At 40.5% G+C, this 15,146-nt stretch overlaps 1 protein-coding gene across 4 annotated transcripts in view; it reads left to right on the top strand.

Moving 5' to 3' along the window:
- The window catches only part of agla (amylo-alpha-1, 6-glucosidase, 4-alpha-glucanotransferase a), a 104,850-nt gene that overhangs the window by 76,408 nt on the left and 13,296 nt on the right, over positions 1-15,146 (top strand). For all 4 annotated transcript variants that reach the window (XM_044133436.1, XM_044133435.1, XM_044133434.1 and 1 more), the window contains 4 exons: positions 5,760-5,890; positions 5,968-6,104; positions 11,568-11,701; positions 12,043-12,218. In XM_044133436.1, the coding sequence (XP_043989371.1) occupies positions 5,760-5,890; positions 5,968-6,104; positions 11,568-11,701; positions 12,043-12,218 (578 nt within the window). The remainder of the gene's footprint in view (positions 1-5,759; positions 5,891-5,967; positions 6,105-11,567; positions 11,702-12,042; positions 12,219-15,146) is intronic.

A 15,146-nucleotide genomic window follows, 5' to 3' on the forward strand; every position in this document is an offset into this window, starting at 1 on the left:
TATTGTTCAATTAGCTTCAGTTTTCTTGCTTTGTTGATGTTTGTTAGCTTAGCTCTCAATTGACGCATTTCTGTCCAACAATATGCTCTTGTACATTGAAAAAGTACTTACTAGTCCACACAAAGTTTGAAGAACAATGAACTTTTCTTCAACATTACATGAGAATTCTTTAGTCTTGCACAGCATTCCAAATTTTAACAGTCAAAAACTGTAGGGCTTACTTGACCACACCACATCCAATTTTCTTTCTGAAGTAAGTGACACAGTACTTTTCATATATTTTCAATTACGTCCTTTAGGTGGCGCTTTTCTACAAAAAACATAGTAAAATAAAACCTTATTGTAAAGAAAATATGTAAATATGCAAAAGGCATACACAATGTTCAAACTGACATTTTTGGCTCTTATAGCTGGTCTTATAATCACTTAGTTCAACAGACAAAGCATCAAGATACAAGTTAAAAAGAACAGGACTCCAATGGCTACAGAAAAAGGTTCAGAAACCTCCGAGCCCCACTTAACTTGCATAGACTGCTGAATAACAATAATGTTATATCCTGATTAAATACACAGGGACTCTTCTGCTTTACAGCTTAATAAACAACTTATGGTTGTTAATTATGTCAAAAGCTTTAGATGCATCTAAAAAAAACACATAGAAACAGAAGTCTTCTGTCTCTTAAATTTACTTTCAATTTCCTTCAATGAGTAAATACATAAATCAGTACTAAGCTTATGTTTAAAACCAAACTGATTATCAGTTATTGTTGTTATGCATTCTTGAAGGCGATTGTCTATAATTGTCAATACTTGATATTTCCCAGTTTTTTTCTTTTACTGCTGGCACTAAAAGTACTGATAACATGGAGTCGGGTAAAATGCCATGTTGTAGGAAACCTGTAAAGCACAGTGAAAGTAACACCTGAACTCTTTGATTAGCGTACCTCAGGTGCTCTGCAGATAATTGGTCAAGACCGCATGCTTTATTTAATGGAATTTTCTCGATAGCAACACATACTTCATCTGCTCTAACAATCATACCGTTGTCAGTATTATTGTATGTAGTCAGTATTACCAACACTGAACCTCTGACTATTTACATGTTTGGACAATTTTCTTATTTCCAGTAACTTCTTAAATATTTGGTGGCAGCAGAAGCATAATGAACATTATGTCCTCCCAAACCTCAGACACATTATTATACTTGAGTTTATTTGTGATTGATCCTCTGATCATTCCTTTTTAGGATCAGACAGCTTTCTTAAATTCAGCATTTGCAATTTTCTTAAGCTCTAAAATCATTACAGATCTTGACTTTCCTGTAGCAACCCAATCCTCATAGGCTGCTCAAGACTCAGCATGAAATGCAGAGGAATACTCTGTCTGGCCTGGTACGGTACGGACGCATCCTTTTGTGGGCAAGGCACCTGCTGTCATTATTAATGGATTCAATAATCTTCTGAAACACAACACACTTTTATACTCCATATGTTCACAGTTAGTATTGCCATACAACAAAGTTTTCCTATGTATAATAATAGTAATATTGTTGTGATCTGTGTTTTTCTCTGTGTTTTTGAGTTTTCTGTGTGTTTATTTTGAGTTTTTCTGTGTTTCTGAGTCTCTGTTGTCCTGTCTCCCCTTGATTGTTTCCCAAGTGTGTCTCGTTTCCATGATTACCTTCTGTGTATTTAACCCCACCTGTGTCCTTTGTTCCGCGTCAGGTTCTTGTCGTATGCACCAGTCTGTCTTGCTGGCCTTTGTTTACCTTTCCTACCAGTGCTGAGTTTTGTTTCACGCTCTGCTGTGCTGACAGGTAGTGATGGCCAAATGAAGCCTCATGAAGCAATGAAGCTTCCCGGCCCATTGCTTTGCCCAAAAGTTCATCACTCGATGATTCATTCGTTTCTCACTAGTGACATCTTCTGTTCAAACTGTGACAGCCTTGTCATTCAGACAGACATATTTAAAAACAATTAGTAAATGCAATATTGTCTCAAAGTTTTTGTCAAACTCACGTTTAGTAACAGGAGAGTCAAGTATATCCTATTTAACTAATCTTTTTTTAGTTATTCAAATGATTTGTAGCCAATCCTGGTATCTGTTGACTGTTAGTGGGTGTTTTCTTCTGTCGTTGACTGATTTGACAATAGACATTTGTTTTAATGTACTCGGAGTGCAGTGCTTGTTGAGGCAGACACTATTCTTAGAGTTTTGATTTGCCTCCTGAAAAACAAAAATTCTTCAAAAATTCTATTTTTCTTGGATTCCTAGTTGGTACTCTGATTTATCCCTTATATTTTTACTCATCAGGCCAGCATTTTACTCTTCTAACAGCTTTAAGTCTGTTTCTGTTGTGCAGAACAAAGAAATAGTGGAAATTTCAAGAAGGTGAGAATTTTTTGAGGTGAAAGGTTTAATTATTGTTTAAGAATCTTGTGAGTGAATCATCTCAAGTATTCCCTGATGTCAGATTTTTTTTCTTCTTGCTGGCTCCTTTTCAATCAAGTGTATTTGTGTAGCACATTTCAGCAACAATGCAGTTTCAAAGTGCTTTACATAAAAATAAAAAAAAACACAAAAATATAAAGTCACAAAATATACCATAATCAACAATTGAGAAAACCGGTAACAAACATTACATTTTGATGAGTGCCGTCATCAAAATCATTAATACACATGAACTATAAAAGGTTCCTTTTATTTCGGCCACTGCTGAAGACAAATACTTCTCTGAAGCGATCACATACAATAACCCATGAAGCAGCGGCTCATCACGCTTTTATTTTGAAAACTATACGCAAAATGAAGCAGTCACGTGACCCATGCAATGCGAGGCCTCGTTTGTTGCCAGTCACGTGGTTTTCAGTAAGACGACACAAGCCTCGAAGCGGGGCTTCATCAGACACGCCCCCTTATTACTCGGTACAAGCCTCGAAGCCTGGCTTCAGATAGCCCATCACTACTGACAGGGTTTTTGGACTGTTTTGGATATTTAGACATTTTCATCATCAAACTCAGTTTTTTCACTTCTACCTGGGTCCCCAGCGCTTGCCTCACCTCAACTACACTTTATGACAATATTTCTGTGACTTTTATAGAGCAGCAAATTATATTTCCTAATATCCTTGTCAGACACTGTACTCCAAATCAGCTTCCTATTACGTATGCTATTCTCATAACTGAGCAACTCTGGCACTTTCACAATTTAATTCCAGATAAACAGGAATGTGATCAGTTCTTGCCAAGGAATACAACAAAATCTCCACCTTAGTTATGCATTCGTATGCATCAGCAGTACATATACAGTGACCAAGCCATGATGTTGTATGCTGTGCTTCACTGATATATGTATGGCTAGCAGCTTCTATTTAGTAGATAAAACCAGGTTAGTGTTTAGACAAAACTGAACTAAATGTTGCCTGAAATTTCTTCCAACCCTGCTGAGAACCTTGCTCTGAACTTCTCATAAAAGCACCTTACGAAAATCACCTCAGGCCAGAGCTACGGGTCATACAAATCTGTCACCTCATTGCACTCTGCAGATACTCTGAATGAGTTGCATCAACTCGATGCAGTTTTTCTTTTAGATAATCTGCCAGTAAGCTGGGTGTTAACTCAGGGCAGACTTTTGTGGCAAACACACCAACTTTGTTTTTACTGCTTTGATCCTTCCTTCAGCACTGGTTCCCACGACAATATGTTTTTTTTATCTTTATGCATATTCTGTTGGGAACTTAGTTGACCAGAGCCTTTGCCGGGAATGGGTTTTAAGTGGCAGCCTTCTTTAACCACACGACTCCAAGCAGGGGACACCATTCCTCAGTTCAAAGGCTTTGCTCCGTCCGCTCCATCTGACTCTGTCATTCCTTTTCCCAGTCATTTTCCTAAACATTGACCACACATTCTGTAGTTTTATTTCTGAACCTATTGAGGAACAATATTCTCTCCATGTTTTCTTTTTTCAGTCCATTGAAGAATATGTAGAAACATTACAAAAGCTTGGATCCTAATCCTGAGCATTTTCTGTTGTTTCAGTGGCACTCAAAATGGTATGAATCCGATCTGCTTGAATTTCTTTCATATCTAAAAGGCTTCCAGCTGCTGTTACAATTGCTTTTATTTTATCACTTTTCTTCTTCATTTGTACTGCAACATTAATAATATGGCACATAAATGCTACAAAGTTTTCTTTTTTCACCACCATTGTATTTTCATCCACTCTACCTTTATGCAAACATGCATTTTGGATATTTGTTGTTGGTACCAAGATTTGTCTGTGATAATTCTGCCCTTGATTTGTATTCTTATTTGTGTTTCTTTGACCTGTTTCTCCCAACCTCATTCCTTTTTCACTATCTTTCCTTACTCTTTTTAAAGCTTCAGTGTATGAAACTTTTTCTGTTATTTTGATTCTTTGAGCTTCTCTGGCTTCCCTTTGTACTTTACATCCACCATATGTTGCACAGTGTTCTCCTCTGCAGTTACAACATTTGATTTTAGCATCTTTGTCACATTTTCCAAATTCATGTGGACCTCCACATCTTGCACACCTAACTTTTCCTTTACATTCCTTTGCAATGTGTCTCATTCTTTGGCAAGTAAAACATCTGAGGGGTTTCGAGATGTAATCTCTAACTCTATAATTCATGTATCCCAGCTGGATATTTTCTGGCATAATATTTTCAAATTGTAGAATCACTGCCATAGTGTCTTTAAATTCCCCATCTCTTTTACTTTTCATCATGGTGACATCTGTTATTTTCCCTCCTTTGATGTATTTTTTCACATCCTCCATTATCATTTCAAATGGAACTCCTGAAATTACTCCTCTCAGCCTGGTTAAAGACCCTGAAATATATGTTTTAATTCTTTCCCCCATCAGGGTTTTCATTTTGATTGTTTTCAGTTGTTGTGATTCACTGACAGCATGTATCTTCTGTTATTCATGATTCTAGCCGTTTTAATTTTCCCTATTTCTTCCTCTATTGCTTTGGTTAGCTTTATCGGGTGAATATAACCCCCATCTTGCTTGAATTCCACTTCTATGGTAAAGTCATCCTGTTTTCATGAACTCGCCCATTTGTTTGTTTTTGTCCTTTTGCTAACTTCTCCTCTTGCCAGATTTTCTTCCAACCAACTTCTTGCCCTTTCTTGTCTCTTTTCTACGTGCTCTTTTCATTCGTGATGATCTTGATATCATCCATTCCATCTCATTTCCACTATTTCCTCCTGATGTAGAAGTCATGTTGCTACAGTCAATGTACACTTTATGAGATCTACCAAAATCAAATCCTGCCACCTTTGTTTGTTTGCTACGTTCACTCGCTTTGCCTTCCGCCTTCTGTCCCTTCCTTCACCAGCCCATCTGAAAGTTGCAGGATGGTAGCTCTCTTTGGATTTGTGTACCCCTGCTGTAGATGGTTATGGCTGTTGGCAAGAAAGATCTCCTGTAGCTGTCTGTATAGCAGCAAATTGGAAGAAGCTTGTGACTGAAGACACTCTGTTTTCCCAAAACAGCCTCATAAAGAGAATGGTCATGATTGTCCATAATTTTCTTGATTTTATGTAAATTCCTTCTTTGTATTATCTCCAGCGATAATTACTAATACTTATTGTTAGTTTTAGAAATTTCTGAAGTGGTTAAAATTTAGGTTCCAGGCTGCAGTGTTTGTCTTTTATTTATTTTTTATCATTAATATTATAATTATTTAAAGCTGCAGATATGGGCTATTTGATGCAAAAGTTGTGTTTCACAGGTTAATGTCTAAGCTGACGCTAGCCGATATGAACATCTTGCTGTTTCGCTGTGAAGCAGAGGAACAAGAGGACGGTGGAGGCTGTTACAGCATCCCAGGCTGGGAGGGCTTGAAGTATGCAGGACTACAAGGTTCATGTTAAACTTTTCTTACTGATTCAAGTTCAACAGGTGTATACAATGGTCCAAAAGTGTTATGTCTCTTGCAGGTCTGATGTCTGTGTTGGCGGATATCCGTCCCACTAATGACCTTGGCCATCCTCTGTGTGCTAACCTCAGAGAAGGAGACTGGCTCATAGACTTTGTCTCCAACAGACTGAAGCAAAGAGATGGACCTCTGGCAGAGGTGAGCTTTGAATGAGGAGTTCATCATGCTATAAGCACTACAGTAGACCTCTCTATACGCAAAAGTTCAATTTGTACTATATGTTTGCAATGGGTTTATTCGAAATTCAAAGTATTTAACCCTTGGGAATTCTTAAAAAAGCTGCTTGGGGGCGTGCTGTGGTGGTGTAGGGGATAGCGCAACCCACATTTCGAGGCCTTCAGTCCTCTACACGGCGGTCGTGGGTTCGATTCCCAGACTCGGCCGACGTTTGCCGCATGTCTTCCCCCCTCTCCTTCCCCCTTCCTGTCAGCTTACTTTCGAATAAGGGACACTAGAGCCCACAAAAGACCCCCTGGAGGGAAAAAAAGCCGCTTGGGGGTGGGGGGTGGGGGGATCAGAGGGCCCGGTGAAATGGAGCTTTAACTCCCATCTCCGGCAGAACTTTGAACACGTCCCGGGGGAGGTGGGGGACATGGAATCTGAGTGGACCATGTTCCGTGCCTCCATTATCGAGGCGGCTCATCTGACCTGTGGCCGCAAGGTTGTCGGTGCCTGTCATGGCGGAAACCCTCGAGCCCGTTGGTGGACACCTTCGGTGAGGGAAGCCGTCAGGCTGAAGATGAGTCCTATCGGGCCTATTTGGCCTGTGGGACTCCAGAAGCAGCCTGTGGGTTGGGCTCTCTAATCTCTGGGGTTGAAGTCGCCGAGGTGGTCAAAAAGCTCCTCGGTGGCAGGGCCCCGGGGGTGGATGAGATCCGCCCGGAGTTCCTTAAGGCTCTGGATGTTTTAGGCTTGTTTTGGCTAATGCGACTCTTCAATATCGCATGGACATCGGGGGCAGTTCCCCTGGATTGATAGACTGGGGTGGTGGTCCCCCTGTTCAAAAAGTGGGACCGGAGGGTGTGCTCCAATTACAGGGGGGTCACACTCTTAAGCCTCCCTGGCAAGGTCTGTTCGGGGGTTCTGGAGAGGAGGGTTCGTCGGATTGTTGAACCTCAGATTCAGGAATAGCAGTATGGTTTTCGTCCTGGTCGTGGAACACTGGACCAGCTCTACACCCTCAGCAGGGTCCTGGAGGGGATATGGGAGTTCGCCCAATCAGTCTACATGTGTTTTGTGGACTTGGAGAAGGCATTCGACTGTGTCCCTTGGGGAGCCCTGTCGGGGGTTCTCCAGGAGTATGAGGTACCAGGCCCTTTGATACGGGCTGTCATATGACCGGTGTCAGAGTCTGGTCCGCACTGCCGGCAGTAAGTCGGGCTCGTTTCCGGTGAGAGTTGGACTCCGCCAGGGCTGCCCTTTGTCATCGATTCTGTTCATTCCTTTTATGGACAGAATTTCTAGGCGCAGCCGAGGTGTTGAGGGGATCTGTTTTGGTGGCCTTAGGATTGCATCTCTGCTTTTTGCAGACGATGTGGTCCTTTTGGCTTCATCGGAACGTGATCTGCAGCTCTCGCTGGAGTGGTTCGCAGCCGAGTGCGAAGCGGCTGGGATGGCGATCAGTGCCTCCAAATCCGAGGCCATGGTCTTGAGCCGGAAAAGGGTAGAGTGCCTTCTCCGGATCAGGTGGGGTGTCCTGCCCCAAGTGGAGGAGTGCAAGTGTCTCAGGATCTTGTTCACAAATGGGGGAAGAAGGGAGCGGGAGATCGACAGGCGTATTGACGCAGCATCTGCTGTCAAGCGGGCGCTGTACCGGTCCGTCGTGGTGAAGAGAGAGCTGAGCCAAAAAGCGAAGCTCTCGATTTACCGGTCGATCTATGTTCCCACCCTCATCTATGGTCATGAGCTTTGGGTCATGACCGAAAGAACGAGATTGTGGATACAAGCGGCCGAAATGGGTTTTCTCCGTAGGGTGTCTGGGCTCTGTCTTAGAGATAGGGTGAGAAGCTCAGTCATCCGGGAGGGACTCAGAGTAGAGCCACTGAGGTGGCTCGGGCATCTGGCCAGGATGCCTCCTGGACGCCTCCCTGGTGAGGTGTTCCGGGCATGTCCCACCGGGAGGAGGCCCCGGGGAAGACCCAGGACACGCTGGAGGGACTATGTCTCTTGGCTGGCCTGGGAACGCCTTGGGATTCCTCCAGAGAAGCTGGAAGAAGTGGCTGGATGGAACAAAGAAATCCCTGTTCTTTATGTAATATTCAACCTAGTTGAGTACTTGACCAGAGACTCCTACCCCACTCTCCAGTAGTTTCAGTAATATGTTATGGTCAACAGTGTCAAAAGCCTCACTGAGGTCAAACAGAACCAGCACTGTGGTTCTTCCACAGTCCGTATATATATGGTATCACTGAACAAGGGCAGTCTCAGTCTAATACTGAGTCTGCAGTCAAATCAAATAATACTGATTTGTTCTGTCTCACAGAAACCTAACTGCAGCAGAAGGATTATGTTACAAACTGTGTGTGTCTGTGTAGCCTGGTCAATACTGAGAGCGAGAAAGACGGGATTTTGAGCTGTACTTCAACGGTTTTTCCCTTTGCTGTGGAGCACAGCATAAAATTAATAATACCTACATTTCCAAGTTTGATTAAGTTAACGGAATTATTCTACTGCGGTAGCGCGGCTATGGATGGTATGTAAAAGAATTGTCTTTTTGCCTTCGACCGTTGTCCACATGCGCGAAAATTCCTTATATAAACAATAGCATGCAGGTGGTCTACATTTGTATACCTGAACATGATTAAGTCAATGCCTCACCAGCTTTGCACCTCACCGCATCTTACTGTTCCTAACAGAGCAGTTCACTCTCAGATTGCAGATCTGCTCATGGTTCCTAGAATTTCTAAAAGTAGAATGGAAGAAAGACCCTTTAGTTACCAGCCTCCTCTCCTGTGGAACCCGTTCCCAGATTTATTCTATGAGGCAGACACTCTTTCTACTTTTAAGATTGTTGTAAAGTCATTCCACGTGATTGTCACACGTGACTGTGTTCGTGCAGCAGAAGTGAATGCTGAAAGTAACTCACTCCCAAGGAAAGTTTCTTTCCATATAAAGAAATTTTTTAACAGCTCTGAAAAATTAATTGGGCTTACTGTTTGATAACTAGATTTGATTGGAATGTATTTGTGATTGAATTTAAATTTTTGAGACAACATCTGTTGTGAATTGGCGGTATATAAATGAACTGAATTAAATTGTTTTCGAGAGGTAAATTAGAGACTTCAGACTCAACCAGGCAGATGTCCTGAAAGCAGCTATAAAAGCGATCTGAGCTCCCATTGCCACAGGCTGATTGCCTCTATGCCGCAGGCTGATTGCCTCTATGCCACATTGCATTGATGAAGTAATTCTTGGAAGGGGAGGCCCAATCAAGTATTGAGTGCAAAAAAATTTTCAAACTTTTTCTGATGTTTGTGTTTCAAACATCTGCTTTTTATTGGGGCCTCGCAAGTCAGTCACTGCCTCCATGCATTGCATGGCAGGCACCTATTAATCTACACCCAATAGAACGCCTCTTTATTCTTAACTTCTTCTTCCGCGGACATTTATGCGGCTCGTACCGCTGCGAGCCCACCCACAAAAGTGGTATCAAAACGTGCGGCTCGTTCCCTGGAAGGGAGCTATTACTTTTGATGGGATTCTGAGTTACCACGGCGACATAAAAGCAGCATTTAAAATCACTATCACTAACGAGCTCACCAGGTGCAACTCTCGTCGTCAAGGGGACGAGGCAACCACTAAATCTTGAAAATACCCTATTTTTGAGGATTTTCTGTGTCGTCATGACTTCATGTAGGAACGCCATTCAAACTTCATTTTGTAGATACGTCCGTGATCTCTTTTAAAGTGAAGACAGCACGTTAATATGAATTATGGTTTGTCCACAACTTCTTTCTAAGCGACCCAAAGTTTTTGATTTTTGGAAAAACCACAGTATGAATGTCGCTCCGCTAGAGTGAGAGTCAGCGTGACATTTTGACCCCAAATAATTTTTTAACTCGCCCTCACGCTCACAAATATTGCATGATTGGTATGAAACTCGGTCATGACATTGATACGCATGCCTGCTCCGGTCAAATGTTTTCAAAAATTATCTAGCGCTTACGGTTTTCTCTCCAGGTGCTTCAGAGCAAAGTCATGCGCCAGGGTAACAGAAAGATCTCACTGATTCACTTCCATGTATTTCTGAAAAATTTCAGACCTTGGCACACACCTTCTTTATATCATCACTGTTAATACTGTGAGTGAGGTAGAGATATTAGTGGCAGGACTATCGGAGACGACAAATAGCCCTCTCATACGCTTCAAACGGTTTTCGAATATGTATTACGGTTCCCGAACGGGAAAGAGTTGTTTGCAATGCTTTTTTTAGTCAAACTGGCTGGCTCAAACAGAGAATTGTCTCCCCCTGGATGTCTCACTCACAACTGGCAGCTGGCAGAGAGGATTATTTACCATAGCAATGGAACCTAGAGCAGGGAGGGCTGCTTTGGACTACAAATATGCATCACTGTAGTTCTAACTATGTTGGAACAGAGGAGGACTGAGCTGGCCTTTAGAACTACTTGCTGCTTTGGGCTGTATATAACTCATTTAACTCACTCACTGTTACACATGGGATGAGTTTGGCCCTTTGAAATGAAGCTTACTAAAAATTTCTAAATAAAAGCCCTTAAATTTTTACATCAGGTAATTGCTCTTTTTGGCTTTATGTGATTGGTTTATCCAAAGCACTCTTACACATTGGATTAGTGTGGGCATTTAATATGAAACTTACTGCAAATTTCAAAATAAAAGCCTCAATATGCCCCTCTGAATACTGCACCACCTGCGGCGGTGCAATGATAATGATATCATTCTGCATTATCTTTTTCTCTCAGGTTAGGGAGAGAAAGCAAGGCAGTTCATTAGCATTAGCCTTTTAGTTTAAATAAGCTATTACCTATTTTTCAGACTTACTAGCCATGTTTAGTATACTTAATGGAATAAGTAAATGACAGTAAACATTGTAATGATACCCCACATGCTACTGAAAGTATTTATGCTTACATTAGCATATTTGCTCATTTTAGTTAATACACTTACTTTATCATACTGAATGTTGCATGTCCAGCTTACTTAACATTCTTGTGATTCTCCACATGCTATTGATTACATTGCAGCTTTCTTTAGCATTGATGCTAATTCTTAACATCAGAACGCTGGGTCCAAACCGACGGGCATACTTTGGCAGGCCCCAGTTAAATTTCTTCAGGAATTTTCTAGTTGGTCTAATGTGATACATTAACTTTCTCAAACACTGTTGAATTATTAAAATCACAAAAGCTAAAAACTTGAAATATTTGGTTCTATGTGCAATGTGTTTTCTTTTATAAAATTACCGTTTCACTTTCTGAGATGACTGTCAATAGATACTGCAGTTTTATGCAATTTTCAAATTTGTGGAGATGTAATAGTATGTAACTTTACTAAACATTATCAATAAAGTATAAGCACCTATAACTCTGTAACAGATTACCCTTTGCATCATTGTTTCTGCAGGTGGGTCAGTGGTTGGGTGCCATGTTTGACTACCTGAGGCACTTTCCTCGATACCTCATCCCTTGTTACTTTGACGCCATCTTGGTGTCAACCTACACCACAGTTCTGGATGCCACGTTCAAACTCATGTCAAGGTAAAATCTATTTCTGTTCTATCTATTTTGCAGGAATCCTTAAATCCAGTCTTTGAGGGCCAGTGTCCTACATGTTTTAGATGAGTCTCTACTTCAACACACCCAAATAATTAGGTCATTAGTGAGACTCTAAAGAACTATACTGCACTAAGGATGTAATTCAGCCATTTGGTTGAAGTGTGTTGAGCAAGAAACACATTTAAAAGTTGCAAAACAGCAGCCCTCAAGGCCTCATTTTTAGGACCCCTATTATAGAGTTTTAAAGTTTCTGGCCTGTTGATAAATGACAGAATCTTAAGCTACAAAGTGATACTTTAAGTGAACATGTTATATTTAAACAGCTTCGTTGAACGAGGTTCCACGTTTGTCCGTCACCTGGCTCTCGGCTCGGTTCAGATGTGTGGAGTTGGACGCTTTCAAGCTCTGCCTCCCATTTCAACAAAAGTGCAGGATGTGCCATACCGCATCAGTCCCATCACTGGGGAAAAGGAGCAGTGTTGTGTCTCACTGGCAGCAGGTATCATAGCACTTTGTTCATAGATAAAAACAGGCCTGGCAACACAGGTGGGCATTTGGGGGCATTGCCAGAGTCACCCATACTCCTTCGACTGGAAGCTATTTCTTTCATTGGTACCTCAGTGACCAACTTTCTAGAATTCCTATCTCGATTTGATACAGTAGGGGCTCCCACACTTCCTATATCAATGCCCTCTGTTTCCCAAACTTTGTTAAGCCTTTACAACTGCTTAATCTATTTTTAGCATGTCATAACATGTTTTTCTGAGCCACCTATTAACGCAACATGAGCAGGTAACGATAGCTAAATGATAAGCTTACTATCTAATGCTAATATATCACTTTAAGTTTAACAAGAATAGGCTAATTATATTGTTGTTATCTATGTTCAATAGTGGGTAGCTCTTACTGAGCAAGTTGTTTGGGACAAAGGTACTTATAAGAGTAGTTTTACTGCACTGTACATTTTTCTTGTACTTGAGTAGTTATTGCTATTCTTACTTGAATGATTTTGCATTTAAAGAAAGAGACTGGAAACCTTAGATTTCTGCATCATATGAGCTAAAATTTATGTAAATTTGAGCATAATTACTCAACATTTTATACATGTCACTGTTTACATCCTTATTGTTTATTTTGTATTAATAAACATAGTTACTTTATTTGAAAGGTTGCATAAAGGTTTGCTTACACTCTCCGGCCACTTTATTAGGTACACCTTGCTAGTACCGGATTGGCCCCCTCTTGCCTACAGAACTGCCTTAATCCTTTGTAGAATAGATTCAACAAGGTACTGGAAATATTTCTCAGAGATTGCACATCCATGAAGCAAATCTCCCATTCCACCACATCCCAAAGTAGTAATGTTGTAGCTTTGTAGCTGGAGCAGTTCTATTGTGGTCCAGAAACAAAAAAGGCTGAAGTCATTCTTTATTGAAGTTTCACAAATCAGATAAAGGTTTCTGTTATGTCCAAAAAGGGAACAACATATTTGAGGACACATAGGCAAAAATGAAGGTTCCAAAAAAATTATTTTATTTTAAAACTCTCTTGAACTTTTCTTTTGGTTCAACTGCTTTGATTTTCTATGGAGGAGAAAAGAGAGAATTAAATATCCTCAGTTCCCCGTGTCAAAAAAAAAGAAAAGAAAGGACTAGTACTGGACTATTGCAAAAAAGAATCTACTGCGAAGAAAGAATCAAAAACAGGACAACCGGTCCCACCAGGCCAAAATCACAATGTAAACGGCAAACAAACAAAGGCTAACAAAAATTCCGTATGGCAGGCTGGAGACGTCAGCTGTGGCCTACAGACGTGCGTACACCGCGTCAGGACGTGTCCTCGGTGATGGTGGTGGAGCGAGCGGAAGAAGGGCCAATCCCAAACATGTTGAAACCCAGCCTATTTATAGACTGTCCAACAGCGCCTCACATTAACGAGACCAAGTTAATTACAAAAAGGAATTATCCAAACTCCAAAGTATATTCAACTAAAGTCAATACAAAACAATCTAGAAAGAAAAAAATAAACAAAAATAATTATAATGTGCCCAAAGCACATAACAGTTTCACAAATCACAAACATGGTTTTGAATACTCTGGTATTTCAGCAGGATAATCTAGTTCAGGTTTGAAAAGTTTTGGTGTTGTAGTTTTTGAATTGGAGCAATTCTAGTGTGATCCAGATACAAAAAAGGGCTGAAATCACCCTTTGCTGAAGTTTCACAAATCACATAGAGATATCACAAATCACCAAGTTGGTTTTAAATATTCTGCTATTATATCAGAATAATTCAATCCAGGTTTGAAGAGTCAAGGTGTTGCAGTTTTTTTTTTTTTTGTTTTTTTTTTAGAATAGATTAAAGATTCTGAAAGGGAGTGAAAAATTAGGTGGAATCACCCTTCAGCCATTTCCCTAAGGGGAAGCTGCAATTGGAAACCAACTTTAGCTTTGTTATGGATAGTGAGGAGATTCACTGTGAGAAATGGAAGGATAGCAGTCACCTTTTGAGGCTATTTTTTTTCTTTTCTTTTTTTCTTTCTGTCCTATTATTGATGCTTTGTTAATTTTGTGTTCATCACACTCCCCCCTTTTTTTCTCTTCCCTATTCCCTTTATGGGCTACATGTTGGATGCCTCCTTTGCCGAGTTCTGTTTGTGTATTCTGCAAATGATGAGGCACTATCCAATACCAATTTGGTGTGCTGGAATGTCAGGGGATTAAACAATCCTGTCAAGCTCAACAAAATAGTCTCTCATCTTAATAAGTTGCAAAGTTGCATTGTTTATTTACAAAAAAACAATTTGCTAAATAAATGTCAGGATAGACTTAGCAGAGGAGGCTTTACACAATATTTTCACTCTGATTTCAACAGTAAGAGCAGAGGAGCAGCTATCTTAGTACATAAAGATGTACAATATGAAGTGTCTAAAAGGATTAGGGATAAAACTAGCAGGTATGTCATCACACAAGGCAAATTTTTTAGTAGGCCTGTTGTTCTTGCTAATATTTATGCCCCTAACTGGGATAATGTGGATTTCTTTTCGCAACCCTTTTTCCCTCTTATCGGATCTTGAGTTACACAATTTAATACTAGCTGGGGATCTGAATTGCACTTTGAACTCAACATTAGATTGATCCAGCCCAAAAGTTGTCACGTTTAGTAACTTAGCCCATTGTATTAATATGTTTGTTGAAACATTTGGAATGGTGGACCCCTGGAGATTCAAATATCCATCATGCAAACAGTTTTCTCTTTTCTCATTTAAATAAATGAGAATAACCAGACGCACTTTCCAAACCTATGGTTGAAATGGCACATTTAATTTCAGTCTTATATGCATACAGAACAGAGAAAACTAAAGAGAATGCAATGTTATGCTAATCCATTTATAGTCTAAACAGAGGAGCCAGCAGTTTATCTTGAGAA

Source organism: Gambusia affinis, linkage group LG12 (genome assembly GCF_019740435.1).
Source record: "Gambusia affinis linkage group LG12, SWU_Gaff_1.0, whole genome shotgun sequence".
Classification (NCBI taxonomy): Eukaryota; Metazoa; Chordata; class Actinopteri; order Cyprinodontiformes; family Poeciliidae; genus Gambusia; species Gambusia affinis.